Source organism: Xenopus laevis, chromosome 8L, assembly GCF_017654675.1.
Source record: "Xenopus laevis strain J_2021 chromosome 8L, Xenopus_laevis_v10.1, whole genome shotgun sequence".
Classification (NCBI taxonomy): domain Eukaryota; kingdom Metazoa; phylum Chordata; class Amphibia; order Anura; family Pipidae; genus Xenopus; species Xenopus laevis.
In genome coordinates this window covers 16,936,983-16,959,118 of record NC_054385.1, presented here as the reverse complement: position 1 = coordinate 16,959,118, position 22,136 = coordinate 16,936,983, and the positions used below count along the sequence as shown (strand labels likewise).

At 39.2% G+C, this 22,136-nt stretch overlaps 1 protein-coding gene across 4 annotated transcripts in view; it reads left to right on the top strand.

Moving 5' to 3' along the window:
• Positions 1–22,136, top strand: part of dennd1a.L (DENN domain containing 1A L homeolog) — a 442,273-nt gene that overhangs the window by 65,006 nt on the left and 355,131 nt on the right. For all 4 annotated transcript variants that reach the window (XM_041572481.1, XM_041572482.1, XM_041572483.1 and 1 more), the window contains exon 3: positions 20,357–20,400. In XM_041572481.1, the coding sequence (XP_041428415.1) occupies positions 20,357–20,400 (44 nt within the window). The remainder of the gene's footprint in view (positions 1–20,356; positions 20,401–22,136) is intronic.

Sequence of the window (22,136 nt, the reverse complement as noted above, 5' to 3'; positions counted from 1 at the left end):
CAAGGGCTAATTTTTAAGCCTTTTTCCCCCCATATTGTTCTTTCATGTTCTGTTAGGTCTTATCTATTTTCCACCGTGCTGTAACACTCTTGTTTAAAATAACTGTTGCTCATTCTGCTTATGGCTCAGTTTTGCATTTCAGGGGATGTACAAAATATATTTGAGAGGGATTCCCTGAGACATCGAGACCCTGAACCTGTGAATTAATCCCACTTAAAGAAAAGTACTGATTGGGAAAGTGGCATTCTTTCTTACACACTTATGTGTACGTGCCTAGCATTCATTTTTATAGCCATTCGTAAAACATTGAAAATGGCTGTAAAATAAAAACGGTTGGGCAAGTGTAGGGTAAATCTGGTGGTCAATGCTGTAGCTCAGAGGGTCACAAATTAAACTCTGAGGGCAATTTAAATGGTTTGGGTTTATTAAAATGGTGCTGTTGCAAAGAAAGTTTTACAGAATATTCTTCTACCCATCTAATTGGCATTTGCCGCGTGTGTGATGTTATCATTATATCATTATAATATCCTTATACATTTTTCTAACCTATGCTTTAATCTGATTGACTAATAATACTAGTGAGAGTAAAAAAGCAGGGTTTTATTTATATACTTATTCTTCCCAGGGTAAAAGGACAAAGTGCTGGTGTTGAGAAGTCTACGGTGGCATTTTCATGTGTGCTGCACGTTTGTTTATACGGCAGTAAACAGCATAGAGTCAGGAATAGGCTAAACAATCCTTATACCAACCCGTTTTATGCATCATTTCTATTATATACGTCTTTTTACCCTTTGTTGACTAGTGGGAATTTCTAATAGTTAACGGCCAGCTTTTGTTTTGAACTCCCTGGACGAATAATGTGGAGGCACAGTATCTTTTTGTTAGGAAGAATGAGGAAGCGATTGCCTGATTATAACCTTCATGTAGTAATTAACATTGGATACACAATTTCCAACTGGATTATTTTTCCATATAAAGGAATACAACTTTTCATAAAATGTTCCCAGACTGTTTAAGAGTCAATGAAAAGCAGCTGACACATTATAAGGCATAAGAAGTCTTGTAAAAACACACACACACGCAAGTGGGGTGCTGCCAAAGAGAAAATTTAGAGCTGGTTTACTTAGCTATAGGGTGCCAAGTTCAATGTGTTGCCGCACTGAATATTAGGCGGAGATAGAAAAGTTTTAAAGCCTTAAAGAGCCACTCTTAAAGGAAAACTATACCCCCCAAACAATGTAGGTCTCTATTAAAAGATACTGAGTAAAACAGCTCACGTGTAAAACCCTGCTTCATGTAAATGAACCATTATTATAATAATATACTTTTCTAGTAGTATGTGCCATTGGGTAATCATAAATAGAAAATTGCCATTTTAAAAAATAAGGGCCGCCCCCTGAGATCGTAAGATTCACTTTGCACACATACAAACCACATGTTAGGTCACATGAGCCAATTAACAGACAGAGTTCTGCCTTTTGCTTCCTCACTTCTTCCTGTTACAGTTAGTGTTGTAGTATTTCTGGTCAGGTGATCTCTGAGGCAGCACAGATAGAGTCACGAAATGGTGGTTCAAGGCAAGAGATGTAAAAGGGCAATATTTATGTAAATATATATTCCAGTTTGGTAAGATTCTTTAATATGTCATTCAATTTGATATAAACTATCTGTTGCTTAAGTATTCATTTTGGGGGTATAGTTTTCCTTTAAGATTTTTTTTTACTTTTGAATTGATTGTATATTTTCTTCCCTTTGCAATATTTCCTCTCACTTCTATGAAGGTGCTACTTTCTCAGATTTCTGTTTACGGTTCAGGGCACATGCTCAGATTTGGGGAGATTAGTCGCCCGGCAAAAAATCGGTTCTTCTTCTGGGCGACTAATCTTCCCGAACTGCCTTCCGCCGGCTAGAATGTAAATCGCGGGCTGGATGGCACTCGGATCGCTTTGTTTTGACTTTGGAAAACGATTTGCTCCGAGTGCCATCCCGCTGGCTAGAAGCAGTTCGGGGAGATTATTTACTTCGGGCGACTTCGGGAAACAAAGAGCTCAGAGTGCCATTCTGCCGGCGATTTACATTCTAGGAGATTAGTCGCCCCGAAGAAGAGGAGATTAGTCGCCCCAAAGAAGAGAAGATTTGTCGCCAGGCGACTAATCTCCCCAAATCTGAGCATGTGCCTTGACCGCTGAACCCCTGTACAAATAGTGTGCGCTTCATTTCGAGAAAGAAACGCTCCGAGTGACATCCCACTGGCTAGAAGCAGTTTGGGGAGATTAGTTACTTCGGGCGACTTCGGAAAACGAAGAGCTCAGAGTGCCATTCCGCCGGCGATTTACATTCTAGGAGATTAGTCGCCCCGAAGAAGAGGAGATTAGTCGCCCCAAAGAAGAGGAGATTTGTTGCCGGGCGACTAATCCCCCAGAATCTCAGCATGTGCGCTGACCCCCTGTACGAATAGTGTGCGCTTCATTTCGAGAAAGAATCGCTCCGAGTGCCATCCTGCTGGCTAGAGGCAGTTCAGGGAGATTAGTTACTTCAGGCGACTTTGGAAAACGAAGAGCTCAGAGTGCCATCCCGCCGGCGATTTACATTCCAGCCGGCTGGTGGCAGTTTGGGGAGATTAGTCGCCCAAAAGAAAAGGAGTTTTGTTGCCGGGCGACTAATCTCCACGAATCTGAGCATTTGCCCTGACCGCTGACCCTCTGAACGAGAAAGAAGCGCTCCAAGTGCCATACCACCAGGTATTTACATTCTAGCTGGCAGGAGCCAGTTCAAGGAAATTAGTCGCCCTGAAGAAAAGGAGATTTGTCGCCAGGCGACTAATCTCCCCGAATCTGAGCGGGTGCCCTGACCCTTAGACATGTCTGAATTGCCATTGCCTCTCAGGCTGGCTTGCCTTATAACCTCAGATAACCTTTTGTGAGGTATGGTTATGCCTGTGAATACTTAAAATATGCCATTTGTTCCTAAAGTGGATATAATTTACTGTGGATTAAGTTTGCCAAGGTATTTAATATGGTACCGATAGAGTTGCCACCTGGCCGGTATAAATTACCCTGATGCCAATGTTATTAATAGAGTTATCAATGTTATCAATATGGGTATTTTTTCCAGAAAGTTTGCCAACCCTAGGTACCATGTGGATGTGCACTGATTACCTTATGGTAACAAATAATTGTTGCTACACACCTATTTGTGACCATATGCTCTCAAGAAGTTTTTATCATACTACTAGCATTCATCTTGAGGGTGGTGCAAGCTATATTTATTTCACATTATGTTTACAGTTATGGGACCTGTTATCCAGAATGCTTGGGGTTTGCTGGGTAACGGATCTTTTCATAATTATCTTCATACTTTAAGTCTACTTGAAATTCATGTAAACGTGAAATAAACCCAATAGGCTGGTTTTGCTTCCAATAAGGATTAATTATATCTTTGTTAGGATCAAGCACAAGCTACTGTTTTATTATTACAGAAAAAAAGCAAATAATTTTTAAAATTTGGATTATTTAGATAAAATGGAGTCTATGGGAGCTTTCTGGATAAGGAGTTTGCTGATAACGGATCCCATACCTGTACAAAGAGTAAGGCATAAAGAGACTTTGGATTTGCTCAGAGCTTGTTTTTTAAAAGACCTTGAGAAAGGCTCTCGTAAGAGCCAAAACATTGGCTTTTCGTTACATGAATACTTTTTGACGAAGATAAGATGTAGATCGCAGTATTTTAAGGCAATTTGCAATTATTATTACATTTTTTCTTTTTGTAGTTTTTTAATTGATTGTCTATTGTTTTTTTTTTGTTCTGCAGTTCTAAGAATTGGAAATGTAACTGCTGTCTGGTGGCTAAGATTTAATCACCCTAGCAACCAGCAGTTAGCAAGTCAGAGTGGAATATGAATAGGAGTGGGACTAATTGAATAGAAAGATAGTTTGAATTGAAATTGAAGCCGTCAATGTGGGTTCTTTTGGTTGCGGAAGTCAGTAACCCTAACAACCAGCACCAGCACTTTCAGTTGCATACAGACATACAAAATAAAAAATGAAGAGCAACGGAAAAGTTGCTTAGAAAACACCCCCCCCGTAAAGGTCCCCATTAATGTTCCATCAAACATTGGGTGCTGTGTTTAACCAAATAAGGTGGAAATCCAGCCCTTTTTCCTGCTTTAAAGGGCATGTAAAGGCAAAAAAAAATAAAATCCCATTTTTACTTTTTTTAATGAAAAAGAAACCTATCTCCAACATACTTTAATTAAAAAATGTGTACCATTTTTATAAGAAACCTGACAGTATGCAGTGAAATTCTCCCTTCATTTACTGCTGTGGATAGGAATTGTCAGATGGTCCCTAACTGCTCTGCAGGGAAACAATCATACTTATAAACAGTGGGCTTACTTCCCAGCCATGCAGAACTCAAGCAGCTTTGTTTATGACGATCCCTAAGCAGCCCAGACCACACTGAGCATGTGCACAGTCTTAGTCTTGCAAAGATGTTTAACAAAGTTACAAGATGGTGACCCCCTGAAGCCAACTTTGAAAGCATAAATTATTTGTTTGATTAGGCTTGTGGTGCAGGAATTTCATGTTTATTTTTAGTACACAAAATACAGCATTTTTAGTGTATATCAATGTATCAATGTATGCTTGTATTTTACAAGCGTATTTATCATATGGTGAACTCTATGGGGCAAATTCACTAACCTCTGAAAATTTGCCAGCGACAGCTTTGCTCACATCGCAACACTTCGCCAGGCATAAATTCGCCAGGACAATGCAAATTCACTAAAATCCGAAGTCCAGGGTGCCGAACGCTGGCAAAGTTGCACTAGCATTACTGCGGCAAGCAAAGCGAAGTTGCGCAAGCGTTGCCTATTTTGCATATGGCAGGAAGTTAAAGTTGAATAGACGTATATGTTGCAGCAAATACATTACACTACACAAGCCCAGGGAACCTTAATAAAATAAAATAAAGTTGTTATATTGCCCTACACATGAGCCCAGTGTATAGTTTATGTGCCATATGTTAGGAAATGTAGGGGGGAAGCCGGGTACCCCAGAAAAAACATACGCTTTTTTGCAGCCTATCACCCTGAAAAATGAAAAGTCGCCAGCGTAATTTCAACTATTTTTTGATGAAGTCCTATCTACTCTATTGCACTTCACCGGGACTGAGGTGGCGAAGGCAAGTCTGACGCAAGAGGTAACGTTCAATCAAACCCGAATCTTAGTGAATTTGCGAAGTAACGCTCTTTCCCAGAGCAAAACTTCGCCTGGTGTAAGAGTGGGAAGTAGCGCTAGAGTCTATCTCCTTCGCTAGTGAAGTTAAGCCAGCGCCCGTTAGTAAATCGGCAAAGTACCGAAATGACATCATGCTGGCAAATTTTCACTAACGTTAGTCACTTCCCCCTTGAGTAAATTTGCCTCCTAGAGTCTATCTCCTTCGCTAGTGAAGTTACGCCAGCGACTGTTAGTAAATCGGCAAAGTATTGAAATGACGTAACGCTGGTGAATTTTCGCCAGGGTGTGCCACTTTGCCCTTTAGTAAATTTGCCCCTATAACTTTAACCCATTGATAAATATAATTCTGAAAATCCCATAGGAATGAATGAAAAGTGGGTGAATTTTTTGGTCGTGAGCTCTAATCTCACATTTTAATTAATCTGTCCCTAAGTGTTCGTTTTCATCAACTTACATACGTAAAATACAGTGGGCAAAGAATCACTTAACTTTTTTTATGTTCAGCCTAATTTCAATATTATTTAATTGCTCCGTGCCCTGTGCTCTTATTTACTGGCAGTATGTTCAACATTAGATTGGTTACTTGCACAATATAATTACTTTTGATGAAGAGTTTAAGTGTAATTACAGACTAGGCTGTAGTAATTGAAAACATACTAATGTCGCTGTCAGTATTCATTCTAGTCTTAATGATAAATTAATACACGCAATTGATGTCTAGAGACTCCACATATTAAAAATATCTAGAGTCCTGCAGCTGAGGGAGCTTCCACTTCTAATGGATGTAAACATGTAAAACGAATGCATTAATTATATAAAGCCTTGAAGGGCAACATTTGCCCCTGTGAGAGTTTCTACGACCCTATCCTGCCTTCTGTTGTACTGGGTATATGGGAATAATTTACACATATGTACTACAGCCATCCTAATCCCTTTAGTGTTGTAACTTGGAGTTACTGGACCACACAGCAAAATCTTTTGAGGCCTCTAAACTTGGGGAGGATTTTAGATTTTGGACTGAAATTGTGCATTGATCAGGAACCCATCCGACCATACATATAGGGGATTTTAATACAATTTGGTCAGTTTCTGATAGAGCTGGAAGATCAATATGTAAAGTCTTCTTCTGTTGCTCCCAATCTTTCCCCTCAAGCTAATCTGTTGAACTAGAGACATTCTGCAATGGTGTGGCCAAATGGGACTTATAGCCATCATGCCATGTTGATGTTAGTAGGCCTCTTCATTGGCTTAAACTTTGACTTAAATACAATGTGTCACTCAGGATACTTAAATGAAAACAAATGTTTTAAAATGCACGGAATGGTTCCCATACAGCTGATTTTGTTATGGAGCACAGCTTTTTGAATTCTAATTTCCCCACAAGGTATAGTCTTGCGCGGGTCCATTTTTTGGAACCTGTACCCGCAACCTGCAATCCGCATCCCGGACTCTCAACCCGCATTCTTACCTGCTTGGACCCGCTACCCGACCCGATCTGCAAGTACCTTATCCACAACCCGAACCCGCGACCCCCTGACCATCAAGAATCAGGAAGTGCTCTCATTGTAAATTGAAAGTGACGTCATGGGAAGTAGGCGTGATCAGAAAAAAGGAGTAAAAATCGTTATTGAGAAGACTCGTAGCCCAAACCGCAAACCCGCCTACACCCCGCGGGTACCTGACCTGCTGCAGGACTCTACCACAAGGTTGCCACCTGTCTGGCTTTGAATTGGACAGCCGGTGTTTCAAAGGGCTCTCTACTTCAAACCCTTCTACCAGTTTTTAGGGGTTTTAGGGGTTACCAGACAAATTGCATCTAACCATGCATAACATGATGTAATAGCCCTGCCTCCAACCTCACCAGTCCATCCGCAAATGTCTTCAGTTTGCCCCTGATGTCACTGTTCCACCCTCTATGTCACCTGCCAATGTGTCTTAACCCCACCCCCTCTGTCTGTTTTTGTTTTTCATCCAGCAAAGATGGCAACCATATTTCACCATACTGATTTTAGGAAACCCTAGAACAGGGGTCCCCAACCTTTTTAACCCGTGAGCCACATTCAAATGTAAAAAGAGTTGGGGAGCAACAAAAGCATGAAAAAGTCCCTTGGGGTGCCAAATAAGGGCTATGATTGGCTACTGGCAGCCTACAAGAGGCTCTGCTTGGGACTATAATTAGTTTTTATGCAATTGAAACTTCATTTCAAGCTTGAAATTCAAAAATAAGCCCCTTCTTTGAGGACCCTGAGAGTAACATACAAGGGGTTGGAGAGCAACGTGTTGCTCACGAGCTACTGGTTGGGGATCACTGCCCTAGAACTACCACCAGCTAGAACCTGGCAGTAATTCCTTTCATCAATGCTAAAGCTGTTACTGACACTGTGCTCATTGGTGCACCATAAGTGATGGCATTCCCAAACTAAAAACGTGCTGCAACGTGAAGAAAAAGCCAGTGCTAAATTCTATCCTTATCGAAGCATCGTGCACAAGTTGTGATGGATGCACATTTGTGTGCACCTCCAATTAGGCTTTAATTTTGGGGGAAAACACTGCATTGTGGGTAAACACACAGCAATTTCTGTCTGCACAATTTCCGCTACATTCATAAATGAGCCCTGGGGGTTTAACCCTGTGATCCTTTTTGTACAACTATAGCTGGATTATTATTTTTATGTTCACCTCTTCTAATGCTGTGAAAATGTTAAAGGCAAAATTTCAATAATAATGGGCATATTCACCAGCTGAGTAGCAGGAGATGGTTCTCAAATAAAGATCAGAGAGTTAGAGCAGAATACAGTTTCTAAGTCGGCATCTGAACATTGTCTTTTCTGAATCCATCTCTCATCTAATTACAAATGTGCTCCCTGGACAGATGAAGGAGAGGTGCCACCATCAAGGAGACCTGGCAGCTTGTCCTATTTAAAAATATTCATGCATGAGCTCTTTGCCTCTTGTTTGTACTTTCCCAGCTGAATTTATTGATTTTTGTATCATGTACATCACCACACTATTGTTAAATGAGGCTGTCAGATTGCCCTTAAATGTAACCAGTTATTTGGCTGCTCTTTCTGTCATTTCATCATGTTTGCTTGGATGCTTTCAGATGCGCTTGTGTCTAGTGTTCCAGGGCAGTGCTTAGATTAGGTATCCCTTGTACCTGATAAATCAGGATCTGTTTATGCTTCCGTAATGTTTAATTCCCATTTAAAGGAACAATGGTGCTAAACGTCATATTGTCTAGATGAAGATTTTGATATTGTCTGTGAACTGTCTTTGTTAATAGGTCATTTCCAAATGCAGTGAACACAAATGTTGCATTTATTGATGCCATTCATCAAAGGTTCTTGCACTCAAACACGCTCCTTGCACTTTTCTATAATATCATTTAGTGCCCTTCCCGATTTTAACAGCTCAACCCACAGTCCCGGATTGTTACCGAAATGTCCCAACTTTCTCTCTGATCTCCTGCACTGAACAGCCAGAAAAAGAGAGGAAGTTTCTAAAGCTCAATTGAATAAGAGGCTTTTGGAAGAGAGCGCAGAGTACGTGGCAGCTGCACTAAAGGTGGCCATAGACGGCACCGATAATATCATACAAAACAAATTTTTGTACGATATTTGGTGCAGGTATGGTGGGAGATGAGCCGACCAATATTGTCAGAAGGCTTGGATATCGATAAGCTCATCCAGCCGGAAAATTATGATTGCACCCGAACATTGTTAGTGCTGAGTCGTCAGATTCTATTATTTCTACCTTTTAGTGATGTGCGGGTCAGGGTTTTCCTAACCCGCCCTGCTCCAGCCTGTGCCCACCCGCGCTTCCGGGGTCCTTATATAGACCCACCCACCGTTGATGTCACAATGACTTCACAAAAGGGGCGGGGCGAGCAGACGTGAGACTATAAAACCGGAAATCTGAAGCCGGCATTTGAAGGTGGCGGGCAGGGAGAGCAGGGGAAGAGCTCAACCCACACCCAACTGCCACCCACGAGGAGCAGTGCAAGGTCGACCTGAACCCGCCTGACCTGCGGGAAAACTTGCGGGTCCCGCGGGTATCGGGTCAGCCCGCACATCACTACCTGTATATCTGACGATTCAGCGCTACACGTCTGTATTGAAACAAACAATCTTTTCCAGGAAAGGTCATAATTATTACGTCTATGGCCACCTTTAGATACAAGTAACCATTTAAGATAAGCAAAGATACAATTGTAACTATTTAAGATGCTGTAAGCACTGGGACTGGCACTTGCAGCCTAAAGGGCAAATTCACCTTCATTAGCAAAACTGTAACACATAAAACATGACCCTAAAGCCCCCCAGAAATATGTTTTAAACTTTCCATAAACTGCCAAATTACGGTGTGTGGCCATAAAATGGGCTTGGTCAAAATAATTTGCTGTGCGGCAAAACCTTTTGTCCCTCTTTCTATTTTCCAAATATCGGGAGGTTTGAGTGTCCATTGTGTCCATCATGGCCTCCCGTGTAAGCTATTTATGCTAAGGAAACCAGAAGCTACTGTTACTCTGAACGGAGAGGTAATTCCCGAGTTTCCATAACGGGTTGCACCAACTGGCGCAGCAGACTTTTTGAAATGACATGTACATTACATACCTAGCAGCTGAAAGCTCTAATGGAATGCTTGGACCTGCAGTCCCCAGCAGCTGAAAAGTCATGTTCTTGACCCTATCTTGTATTTCGTCCACAAGAAATTTCCCTTTTGAAACTCCAGTTTCTAACCATATGTCAGTGGACTTTAACAATCTGAAACAGGGTTGCCTTTGAGATATATATGCTGTGTGAGCATTTTAATGCTTTTTGGGCCAGACATGATCTGATATAACTTGCCAACTCAAGAGCATGACCTTCCAGAATGATATTCCATCAGAGCTTTGTGATATCAGTTAGAAAGACTGGTGTTCATTTTTTGATCGTTAAATTGTTTCCTATAATCATTCTGTTTCCTTTTCTGCCTCTTTTCAGATTGTAATTTAAAATTCTGTGTGGCAATTGTATTGTTATTATTAACAATAATTATTAGAATTTGATTCAAAACCTCTCCTATTCATTTTCAGTGTGTTATTGAGTCTGTTGCCTGGTTTGTTAGAGTAAATCGGACCCTATAACCAGAGAGCTGCTGAAATTCGTTAACAATGTCTATATCATACTAAAACTAATTTTAAGTTTAACTATAGCTGTACCGATTATTAATCCACATGCTTGTTTGGCAAGCAGGCAGAATTCTGTGGTCCAAATACGGCAGAAATAGATCAGAGAGAAGAATATAGCCTGAATACCACTGGTTATTTTCAGTATGTCTGTTACATCCAAGTATTTCAGCTAAAAAGTTTTCAAACAAAAGGGCAGCATTTTATTTTATGCTCTTTATAGGGTTTCCCCACATTCATTGACTGAACTGTAGCCGGGAGATCTTTATTATGACTAGGGATGCACCGAATCCAGGATTTCATTCGGGATTCGGCCAGGATTCTGCCTTTTTCAGCAGGATTTGCATTCTGCCGAATCCTTGTGCCTGGCCGAACAGAATCTGAATTTGCATATGTAAATTAGGGTCGTGGAGGGAAATCGCATGACTTTTCGTCACAAAAGAAATTTTTTTTCCACTTTTTCCTTTCCTACCCCTAATTTACATATGCAAATTAGGGTGCGCATTCGATTCGGTATTCAGCCGAATCCCAAATAGTGGATTCGGCGCATCCCTAATTATAACCATGCTTGTTATGCTTTGATGACTAGGGCAAAGTGTGGCTTAATGTTTTATGTAGGGATGCACCAAATCCATCTTTTTGGATACGGCCGAACCCCCGAATCCTCACGAAAGATTCTGCCGAATACCGAACGGAATCCGAACCCTAATCTGCATATGCAAATTAAGGGTGGGAAGGGGAAAACATTTTTTTATTCCTTGTTTTGTGACAAAAAGTCACACAATTTTCCTCCCCACCCCTAATTTGCATATGCAAATTAGAATTAGAATTCGGTTCGGCCAGGCAGGAGGATTCGGCTGAATCCAAATCCTGCTGAAAAAGGCCGTATCCCGAACCGAATCCTGGATTCGGTGCATCCCTAGTTTTATTATACAGGTATGGGACCTGTTATCCAGAATGCTCGGGACCTGGGGTTTTCCGGATAATGGATTTTTCCATAATTTGGGTCTACATGCTACTACAAATTCATCTAAACATTAAGGGGCCGATTCATCAAGCTCGAGTGAAGGATTCGAAGTAAAAAAACTTCGAATTTCGAAGTGTTTTTTTGGGCTACTTCGACCATCGAATGGGCTACTTCGACCTTCGACTACGACTATCGAAGGATTCGAACTAAAAATCGTTCGACTATTCGACCATTCGATAGTCGAAGCACTGTCTCTTTAAAAAAAACTTCGAACCCCTAGTTCGGCAGATAAAAGCTACCGAAGTCAATGTTAGCCTATGGGGAAGGTCCCCATAGGCTTGCCTAAGTTTTTTTGATCGAATGATATTCCTTCGATCGTTGGATTCGAATCGTTCGATTCGAAGGATTTAATCGTTCGATCGAAGGAATAATCTGCGCTAAATCCTTCGACTTCGATATTCGAAGTCGAAGGATTTCAATTCCTAGTCGAATATCGAGGGTTAATTAACCCTCGATATTCGACCCTTGATAAATCTGCCCCTAAATAAACCCAATAGGTTGGTTTTGCTTCCAATAAGGATTAATTATATCTTAGTTGGGATCAAGTACAAGCTACTGTTTTATTATTACAGAGAAAAAGGAAATCATTTTTAAAATTTGCATTATTTGGATAAAATGGGGTCTATTCCGTAATTCGGAGCTTTCTGGATATTGGGTTTCCGAATAAGGGATCCTATACCTGTATTTTATTTTGTCATCTATGCTAAAATGTGCTATTTATTTTTATCACGTTAATCTTTCCATTATAGGATTAGCAATAATTCTGATTACAGTATATGACTATGTGTTGCAACAGTCCTTTGAGATGTCACACCTTATATTATTTAATGCTGCCACAGCCAAGATGGCTTTTTTTCTGCTTGTTGAATTCTGCTTGCACTAGTGTTCATATCCTTTTGTTCTGTACAGTATTTAAATGGGGTGGTTCAACTTTAAGCTAATGTGAATGATTGATCCTAAGCCAGTTTTCAATTGGTCTTAATTTTTTTTTTTTAGTTTTTGAATTATTTGCCTTCTTCTTCTGACTCGAGCTTCGAGCTTTCAAATGGGGGTCACTGACCCCATCTAAGAAACAAATGCTCTGTAAAGCTACAAATGTATTGTTATTGCTACTTTTTATTACTCATCTTTCTATTCAGACCTCTCCTATTCATATTCCAGTCTTTTATTCAAATAGATGCATTGCTGCTAGAATAATTTGGACCGCTAGAAAAACAAGAGAGCTGCTGAATAAAAAGCTAAATAACTCATAAACCGCAAATAATAAAAAATTAAACCCAATCGCAAATTGTCTCAGAATAGCACAAAATCATACTTGAAGTTAATTTAAACCTGAACAGCCCCTTTAATTTGATTAGAATGCTGGGAATTGTAGTTCAGAAACAGTGACGAGTCAAGGGTAACACCCATCCTTGGCAAATGAATGGTGGTATATGTAGGCGCTATAATAAAACTATTAAGAGTGTAGATTATGTCAGGACGGTTTAGCTGTTTCTCTTTGAGGTTATAAAGGAGGGAGGGTTTGAAAGAAACTGGAAGTTATCCTGTAAATAATGAAAAATTTAATGGGGAGCCAGCAATGACGCTAGCAGACGAAAGGCATGCTTTTTCTTTCATAGGCAACCCTGTGGTCTGTTTATTTTAAAAAAATGGAACCATTGGTAGAATTTATGCTTTCAGGTTTACAATGGGAACCATCCGTGCATTAACATGCTCATAAACCAAATTTGGCCTATGAAAAGTCCGAGTTCCAGCCAACTCTAAGGAACAAGTAGACATTAAAATTACTCATGAAAGAATTCAGTTGCCCTTGAGCAACAAAGCCAGCAAAATGAAGTGAGCTGTAAAGATTGCGGGATCGCCTCGCCCAGACACAATGATCAAAACTTTGAGCAATGCAGTCTGCATCTGTTAGTCCCAAGGCTACTCTGTAACGCGCAGATTTGCCAGCATTATGATATGGAAAGGGAAGGTGTATACGGCTAATGCAGCATGAACTGTATTACCCTACTGGCACAGTCTCACCCTCTGGCACAAGAGATGTTATAGGCTACTTCACACTTATTTAGTACACTGGGAGCTTAACCCTGATTATTATTTTTTTCAGCATTATTCATGAAAGAAAAACTGCAGCAAAAATTTACTCCGAGCCTACATTAAAAGAGATCATATTCACATGGTCAGTCCCAGATACACATGGGGCTAGACATATTGTCAGTTTCCCAGCTGCCCCCAGTCATGTGACTTGTGCCTCCACTTTAGGATGGAACTACTTTCTGGCAGGCTGTTATCTCTCCTACTTAATGTAACTGAAGAAGTCTCAGTGGGGCTTGGCTTTTACTATTGATTGTTGTTCTTAGATCTACCAGGAAGCAGTTATCTTGTGTTAGGGAGCTGCTATCTGGTTACCTTCCCATTGTTCTTTTGTTAGGTTGCTGGAGAGCAGTGTCGGACTGGCCTACAGGGATACCAGGAAAACTCCTGGTGGGCCAAAGTGTCAGTGGGCCCTTCTGCTCGGGCAACTATTTGCCTTGTATGACTATACAACAGCAATTGCTCTATTTCTATACAAGAATGAAGAGAAGAAATTGAGGAGGAGACTGATGATAATATTTGAGGAGAAGTTGAATAAATATACAATTTTTTTTGCATCACAAGACCTATGAGTGTGGACTTTTTGCTTATTTTGTCAATATGATTTGATGTTCCAGCACCTAGGCATTTATTAGTGCTCTGAGTGCACCTATTTAGTTGTTTATATATATATATATATATATATATATATATATATATATATATATATATATATATATATATATATATAATTCAACAAAGAAGATCCGCACTCTCAGGTCTTAAAAATCAAAAATGGTTTATTATAAAAGACTAACGTTTCGGCCTCTCCGAGGCCTTTCTCAAAGTACAGATCGGTATACAATGAAAGCTTTAAATACCCTAGCTGGCGGGAAAGGTTAATTAGCTGACATCATTCTCATCATCATCATCATCATCACTAAGCGTCAAGTACTAGAGTTGTGAAAATACACATATAAAACACATTCAAATTCAAAACACTTTTATATTAAAAACCCCAATTCTACTGAATAAGGAAATAAAAACCATACTAAGTAACAATATTGTTTGTAACTTCTTGTTATGCTACGCACAGTCAACCTGGCTGTATTGTTAATGTTACAAAGTATAAAATCTGAGTGTAGGTGAAAGGTCTGTTATTCAAGATCCCCCAATTGCAATAAAATATAGATACATAGAATCTAAAACATGAAGTCTAGAACATGAATGCAATCCCTCAAGCAGGTCAGGTGTTCGTACTATAACTTAATTAATGTAGCACAATGTTGATGATGATGATGATGAGAATGATGTCAGCTAATTAACCTTTCCCGCCAGCTAGGGTATTTAAAGCTTTCATTGTATACCGATCTGTACTTTGAGAAAGGCCTCGGAGAGGCCGAAACGTTAGTCTTTTATAATAAACCATTTTTGATTTTTAAGACCTGAGAGTGCGGACCTTCTTTGTTGAATTGTAATTCTAAATATTTTGGACACTGCACCCAGGCACGCTTATACCTTGTTACGTGAGTGCTGACTTCTCCATGGATCTATATATATATATACATATATATATATATATACATATATATATATACATATATATATATATATATATATATATATATATATATATATATATATATATATATATATATATATATATATATATATATATATATGGGACCTGTTATCCAGAATGCTGAGGACCTGGGGTTTGGCGGATAATGGATCTTTCTGTAATTTGAATCTTCGTGCCTTAAGTCTATTAGAACATCATGTGAACATCAAATAAACCCAATAGGCTGGTTTTGCCTCCAATAAGAATTAGTTCTATCTTTTTTGGATCAAGTACAAGCTACTGTTTTATTATTACAGAGAAAACAGAAATTATTTTTAAACATTTGGATTATTTGGATAAAATGGGGTCTATGGGAAACAACCTTTGCCTTATTCGGAGCTTTCTGGATAACGTGTTTCCGTATAACGGATCCCATACATGCAATAATAACGCAGTGCAGAAAAAGAAATTCCCGGAAGGGTTTGCACTGCTTACTGTTATTAGTTTTTTTTCTCCCTGAGGAAGATGACTATGATGTGATCGAAACGTTGGAATTTCTTTTGTTTGTCTATTAAAATCAGTTACTCTATCTGAGCCGGTTGAGTGCAGTATTTTATTGCTATTTTATAGCAACACCAGTGGGATCACCTGACTATAGCTGGGAAGGGTGGGAGCTACAACATGGAGCTGGTCACTGCTCCTGTATAACTATAACAAACAAGGGAAAGTTGTGCTCACAACTAACATTTACAACCATTAGGCGGGGGTGCAATGAGGTTGTGACCACAAAATACATATAGTCAACTACAAGAGATCCTCTGCACTCAACCCATTATCAATATATTTAAGACAGCGACATTTTGTGCATACTGCTACTAAAAAATGCCTTACCCTTTAAACAACACAGGGATTGTTTGTCCATATATTGCAATATATTAGGAGCAGTGACCAGCTCCATGTTGTAGCTCCCACCCCTCCCAGCTATAGTCAGGTGATCCCACTGGTGTCTAATAAAAGGGCAGCCAAGTTTGGGAGTTTTACTTTGAAAGCAGCAAGTAAGTTGCAGGTAAAATTTAGTCCCTTTGTAAAATGTATAATTAAGCAATTGAATTCTTAATGAATCAGATGAAAATTGAGCGTAGGACTGGCCAGATATGGGATGACTTTGACGTAGTTGGCCAGCTTAAATATATTGCAATATATGGACAAACAATCCCTGTGTTGTTTAAAGGGTAAGGCATTTTTAGTAGCAGTATGCACAAAATGTCGCTGTCTTAAATATATTGATAATGGGTTGAGTGCAGAGGACTCTTGTATTTGACTATATGTATTTTGTGGTCACACCCTCATTGCACCCCCGCCTAATGGTTTTAAAAAATAGTGGTGAGCACAACTTTCCCTATTACAATAATGGTAATTTGTCTGCACATTTTTAAATACGTTTACAAACAGGAATCTTCAATTAGTGAAACATTGTAATGTGACTTTTGGAGCAGTGGGTCAATTTTTATCCTGTACTCAATTTCTATTCATATTTGAAACATAATTTCTTAAATTCTGCCAATGGTAGACATGACTTTGCCTACGTTGGAGTGTTCTGCTGGTGTAGCATGTCCGCTGAAAAACAGTTGTGCCATGAGCCTAAAGCTGGCCATAGATGTTGAGATTTTTAAAAGATCAGATCCTCATTGTGAGACCACGATCTTCTCGGAACGATCGTACAAATTGACCATCAACTAAAAAGACCAATTTGCCAGGAAAACAAAGGAGAGCTGCCTGCTTGGCCCTGCAAACATAGATAGATTGCACTGGGACAGACAAAGATTTTTTGACCTGGCCGATCAATTTCCTGACAGATGTCGGCTGAAAAATCGTAAGATGTACGATCGTTCGAATCCCACTAACCGCACGATAATTTTGAAGGATTGGTCGGACTTCCCTAAAATCGGTCGTTCGGCAAGAAGAATCGTTGCGTCTATGGGGAGCTTTACACTCAAACTTTCAGGTGTCTGCAAAAATGACTCATATACTTATTAACCTTGTTATTATTAACCTTATTTTCAGCAGTCCTGAAAAAGTAGCAGCTGTTACTGTATGAAGAGTAAGGAGAAATCTTGGGCCTCATCAGAATTACAAGCAAGCCTCCCAATTTCAGCTGCCCTCATAGCTTGACAAACACTGTTCTTACATCAAACTGTTCTATGTCAAGTCAAGGTTGAATAGTCTTACTACCCTTATTGGACTTATCCTCTTTCTTGCCTCAAAAAAAGTTATTTTGTACCCTAATATTTCACAAATATATAAAATGTGAGATCGGTATCACTGTTTTTTTTGCATGTTGCATCTCTTTTAGTACGGATTCCGTTATACGGAAACCCGTTATCCAGAAAGTTCTAAATTACGGACAGGCCATCTCCCATAGACACCATTTTATCCAATTAATCCAAATGATTAAAAATGATTTCCTTTGATGAGCAGGCCGGCCCTATACTCACCCTTGCGAAGGTGAGCCAGCGTTGCTATTGCGAAGGTGCACCAGCGTTACTATGGCAGGCATAGCGAAGTTGCGCTAGCGTTAAATAATTTGCATATGACGGGAAGTTCAATTTCAATGGACGTATATGTTGCAGCAAATACATTACACTACACAAGCCCAGGGAACCTTAATAAAATAAAATAAAGTTGTTATATTGCCCTACACATGAGCCCAGTGTATAGTTTATGTGCCATATGTTAGGAAATGCAGGGGGGAAGCCGGTTACCCCCAAAAAAATGTACAATCTTTTTCAGCCTATCACCCTGTTAAAAGGAAAAGACGCCAGCGTTTTTTGGAACTTACAAAAAATGTTAAATTTTTTTGGACTAAGTCCTATCTCTTCTACTGCACTTCGCCTGGTCTGAGGTGGCGAAGGCAATTCTAGAGATAGAGGTAACGTTCAGTAAAATTAAAAACCTAGTGAATTTGCGTAGTAACGCTCTTTCGTCAGAGCGAAAATTTACCTGGCGTTAGAGTGCGAAGTTGCGACAGAGTCTATCCTTCGCTAGCGTAATTACACCAGCGACCGTTAGTAAATCGCCGAAATGATGTTACGCTGACAAAGTGACGTCATTTCGCCCTTTTGTAAATTTCCCCCATAGTGTTATAAGGTACTATTGGAAGCTGGGCTAACAACTGCACTGCATTATCTGGTTTATTACTGGTATGGGATCTGAATTATGGAAAGGCCATAGACTACATTTTATCCAAATACTTAAAATTTCAAATAATTATTTCCTTTTTCTCTGTAATAATAACAGTAGCTTATACTTGATCACAACTAAGATATAATTAATCCTTATTGGAAGCAAAACCAGCCTATTGGGTTTATTTAATGTTTACATGATTGTCTAGTAGACTTAAGGTTGAAGACCCAAATTACGTAAAGATGCATTATCCGGAAAACCCCAGGTGCCGAGCATTCTGGATCACAGGTCCCGTACCAGTATTATGCTTTATATTGTAACAACACATTTACACAGCACTACACAGAGAGAGTGCACCACTCCACCCAGTGGAGCTTCCAATCCTAAGCCTTTACCATATTTGCTAGATGGTTCAATGCATCAGGAGCCAATTAACCTGCCTTGTGTGCTTTAATTGTGTGGGAAAAACTAAAGGAAACCCACGCTGACACACTCTGAACCACAAATACTAATAGATTGTGCTTTATATCTTTGTGTCCTGTTTTTGGGGCGCAACTATCTATTTAAAGGAGTTGTTCACCTTTGACAGGATACGGTCATGAGAAAACATGAGATTTTTTTATATTCAATTTTGAAATCTGACATGGGGCTAGACATATTGTCAGTTTCCCAGCTGCCCCCAGTCATGTGACTTGTGCCTGCACTTTAGGATGGAACTACTTTCTGGCAGGCTGTTATCTCTCCTACTTAATGTAACTGAAGGAGTCTCAGTGGGACTTGGCTTTTACTATTGAGTGTTGTTCTTAGATCTACCAGGGAGCTGTAATCCTGTGTTAGGGAGCTGCTATCTGGTTACCTCCCCTTTGTTCTTTTGCTAGGCTGCTGGGGAGGGAGGGAAGGGAGGGGGGTGATATTACTCCAACTTGCAGTAAAGAGTGACTGAAGTTTATCAGAGCACAAGTCACATGACTGGGGGCAGCTGGGAAACTAACAATATGTCTAGCCCCATTTTAGATTTCAAAATTGAATATAAAAAAATCTGTTTGCTCTTTTGAAAAATGGATTTCAGTGCAGAAGTCTGCTCGAGCAGCACTATTAACTGATGTTTTTCCCTGACAGTATCCCTTTAAATTAATTTAGTATGATGTAGAGAGTGATATTCTAAGATAATTTGCAATTGGTTTTCATTTTTTTATTATTTGTGTTTTTTGGGTTATTAGGCAGCTTTTTATTAAGCAGCTCTCCAGTTTGCAATTTCAGCTCTCTGGTTGCTAGAGTCCAATTTACCATAGCAACCATGCATCGGTTTTAATAAGAGACTGGAATATAAATAGGAGAGGGCCTGAATAGAAAGATGAGCAATAAAAAGTAGCAATAACAATAAATTTGTAGCCTTACAGAGCAGAAGAAGAAGGCAAATAATTCAAAAACTATAAAAAAATAAATAAATGAACAATGAAGACCAGTTGAAAAGTTGCTTAGAATTAGCCATTCTATAACATACTAAAGGTTAACTGAAAGGTGAACATTTTCCTAGGCTCTATACATAACTGCATGTGTTTTTATACTGAAACTGATCATTTAGCTATACATTCATGTGTTTCAAAGACCCAATATTTGTTGCATTTTATTATAGCGGTAGGTAATACCATAAATGAACGTTAGCATTTGCTTGTGTTGTCATGCCTTATGTCATTTCGTAAAATCCAAGTGCAAATAATGAAAAGAAGGGAGCTTGTTCGACTGAATTCAGCTTTAAGCTCCTTTCCAATTGCTTCTGTTGGCCGTTAGTTAAAAAGAGGACACTTTTCCTTTGCAAGTCAATTTAAAACTGGTTAGTTGCAGTGTCAGGTAGCAGTTAAGATTTAATGGGGCAGCAGGACTTTTCTTTTTTTTTTTTTTTTTTTTTTTTTTCTTGTTCCATTTTTTTTTTCATCTTTTGGGGGAGTCTCAGAGAGACTTCTTTGCTTTTCTCTACATAGACCCAGGCTGCCCTCGCAGGGTCCCCTGCCAGGATTTCTATCATCTTCTGATCAATTATTAATGCATGATTCTCTGCTTGCTCACTAATCCAAAGCCAATTAATATTATCTGTCAATTATTTACAGATCCTGAGCTGCAGCGGATCTTCCCTGAAGACTTCAGTGACCAGGTTTGAAACGTGTAATTAATTTTTTTCCCTCCTGCTAACGTGACACTACGTCTTCCCACCTCGAAGTTATTTTATGCATTATGGTTGCTGTCCCTTTATAAGTTGCACAGTAGATAATATAAGCCAAACAAATATCCAGAATGAGCTCTGTTAAGGCGCCACTTCTGCATCAACATTGTTGGAAATTATTTATTGTAAACATAAGGTGAAAATAGTCCTAGCATAAGTTCTTATAGGGCGGGGAATGCATACTATGAAATTCAGCTTATTAAATATTCCTCCAATCATTATTAAGGGTTAATGCTGAAAAAAATAATTCAGAAAATAAAAATTGTGAATGGGAAGGTCTACACTTCTGAACTCTGCTGAAATAACAAATGTGAGTGGCACATCTTCTTTGTAGCAATGCTAAGCAAAAAAACAAATAATGATATTTCTCTAATTGGCAGCATTTCGGCTTTTTTCTAACGAGAGCCCACGTAGAAAAATGATTACAAGGACAAGAAGATTTTCTTTGGAAAATAAAGATTTTTTTTTTTGTTTACAATCAAATGTTTTTAAATTATCTTCAGTATAAAGCCAGATCAGAAACCCTTTTAAAGGAGAAGGAAAGGCTAAAATTAAGTAAGCTTTATCAGAAAGGTCTATATAAATACACCAGTAAATCCTCAAAGTAATGTTGCTCTGAGTCCTCTGTCAAAAGAAACACCACATTTCTTTCCTTCTATTGTGTACTCATGGGCTTCTGTATCAGACTTCATGTTTTCAGCATAAACCTCAAGGGCTAGGGCTTGAGCATGCTCAGTTTGCTCCTCCTCCCCTCCCTGCTGTAATCTGAGCCCAGAGCTATGACTGAGCAGGGAAATGCAGTGATGTCACACCAAGCTAATATGGCAGTTGATATCCTAAACAAACAGAGAGAGTTTCTAAAGCTGTTACTCAGGTATGGTAAAACATTCTACAGAATAAATAGTGTTATAGCTTGCACTATTGTGGCTAATCTATTGACTGCTTTGGTGCCTTTTCTTCTCCTTTAATGTGTATACAGCGATGAATTGCCATATTGCTTTATTCATACTTCATAGATGAGGGTTTTTCAATCTGCTGCTGTATGCAAAGAAGTTCACTGGCACACCGATAATGCTGGCAGGGTGAGACCCTTGCTTTAAATTTATTTTAATGCAGCATGCAACGTTTCGGGGGTTGACCCCCTTTATCAACCCATTCTTATTGGTCTTATGGATTATAATAGCTAAGAATTTCTATTGACTTCAAGTGGAATTGATTTTTACTTGTATGGACATTATTTTCCTTTGGACACTTGGATCACTCTTTCAATCAATCGGATATTTGATCTTTAATTGATGCTGACGGACTTTTCTTTATCAATTGTAATTAGTTAAATTTTTTGTTTCCCGTATTGGTTATTGCACTTTTTTTGATTTGTCTTATTTATTCATTGAATTTTTGTTCACTTAATTAATTGTGGTTACACCCACTTATCATGTGACGTTACTTACCTATGCTTTAAATTGCTTTGTGCATTACCTTCTAGTATGCTTGATAAAGGGGTCAACCCCGAAACGTTGCATGCTGCATTAAAATACATTTAAAGTAAGGGTCTTACCTTGCCAGCATTACCTGTGTGCCAGTGAACTTCTTTGCAGTACATTGTTGATAGGTTGCCGATCCCTATTTTATTGAGCAGCAGCTTTTCGCTTGTTCTGGAGGGCCAG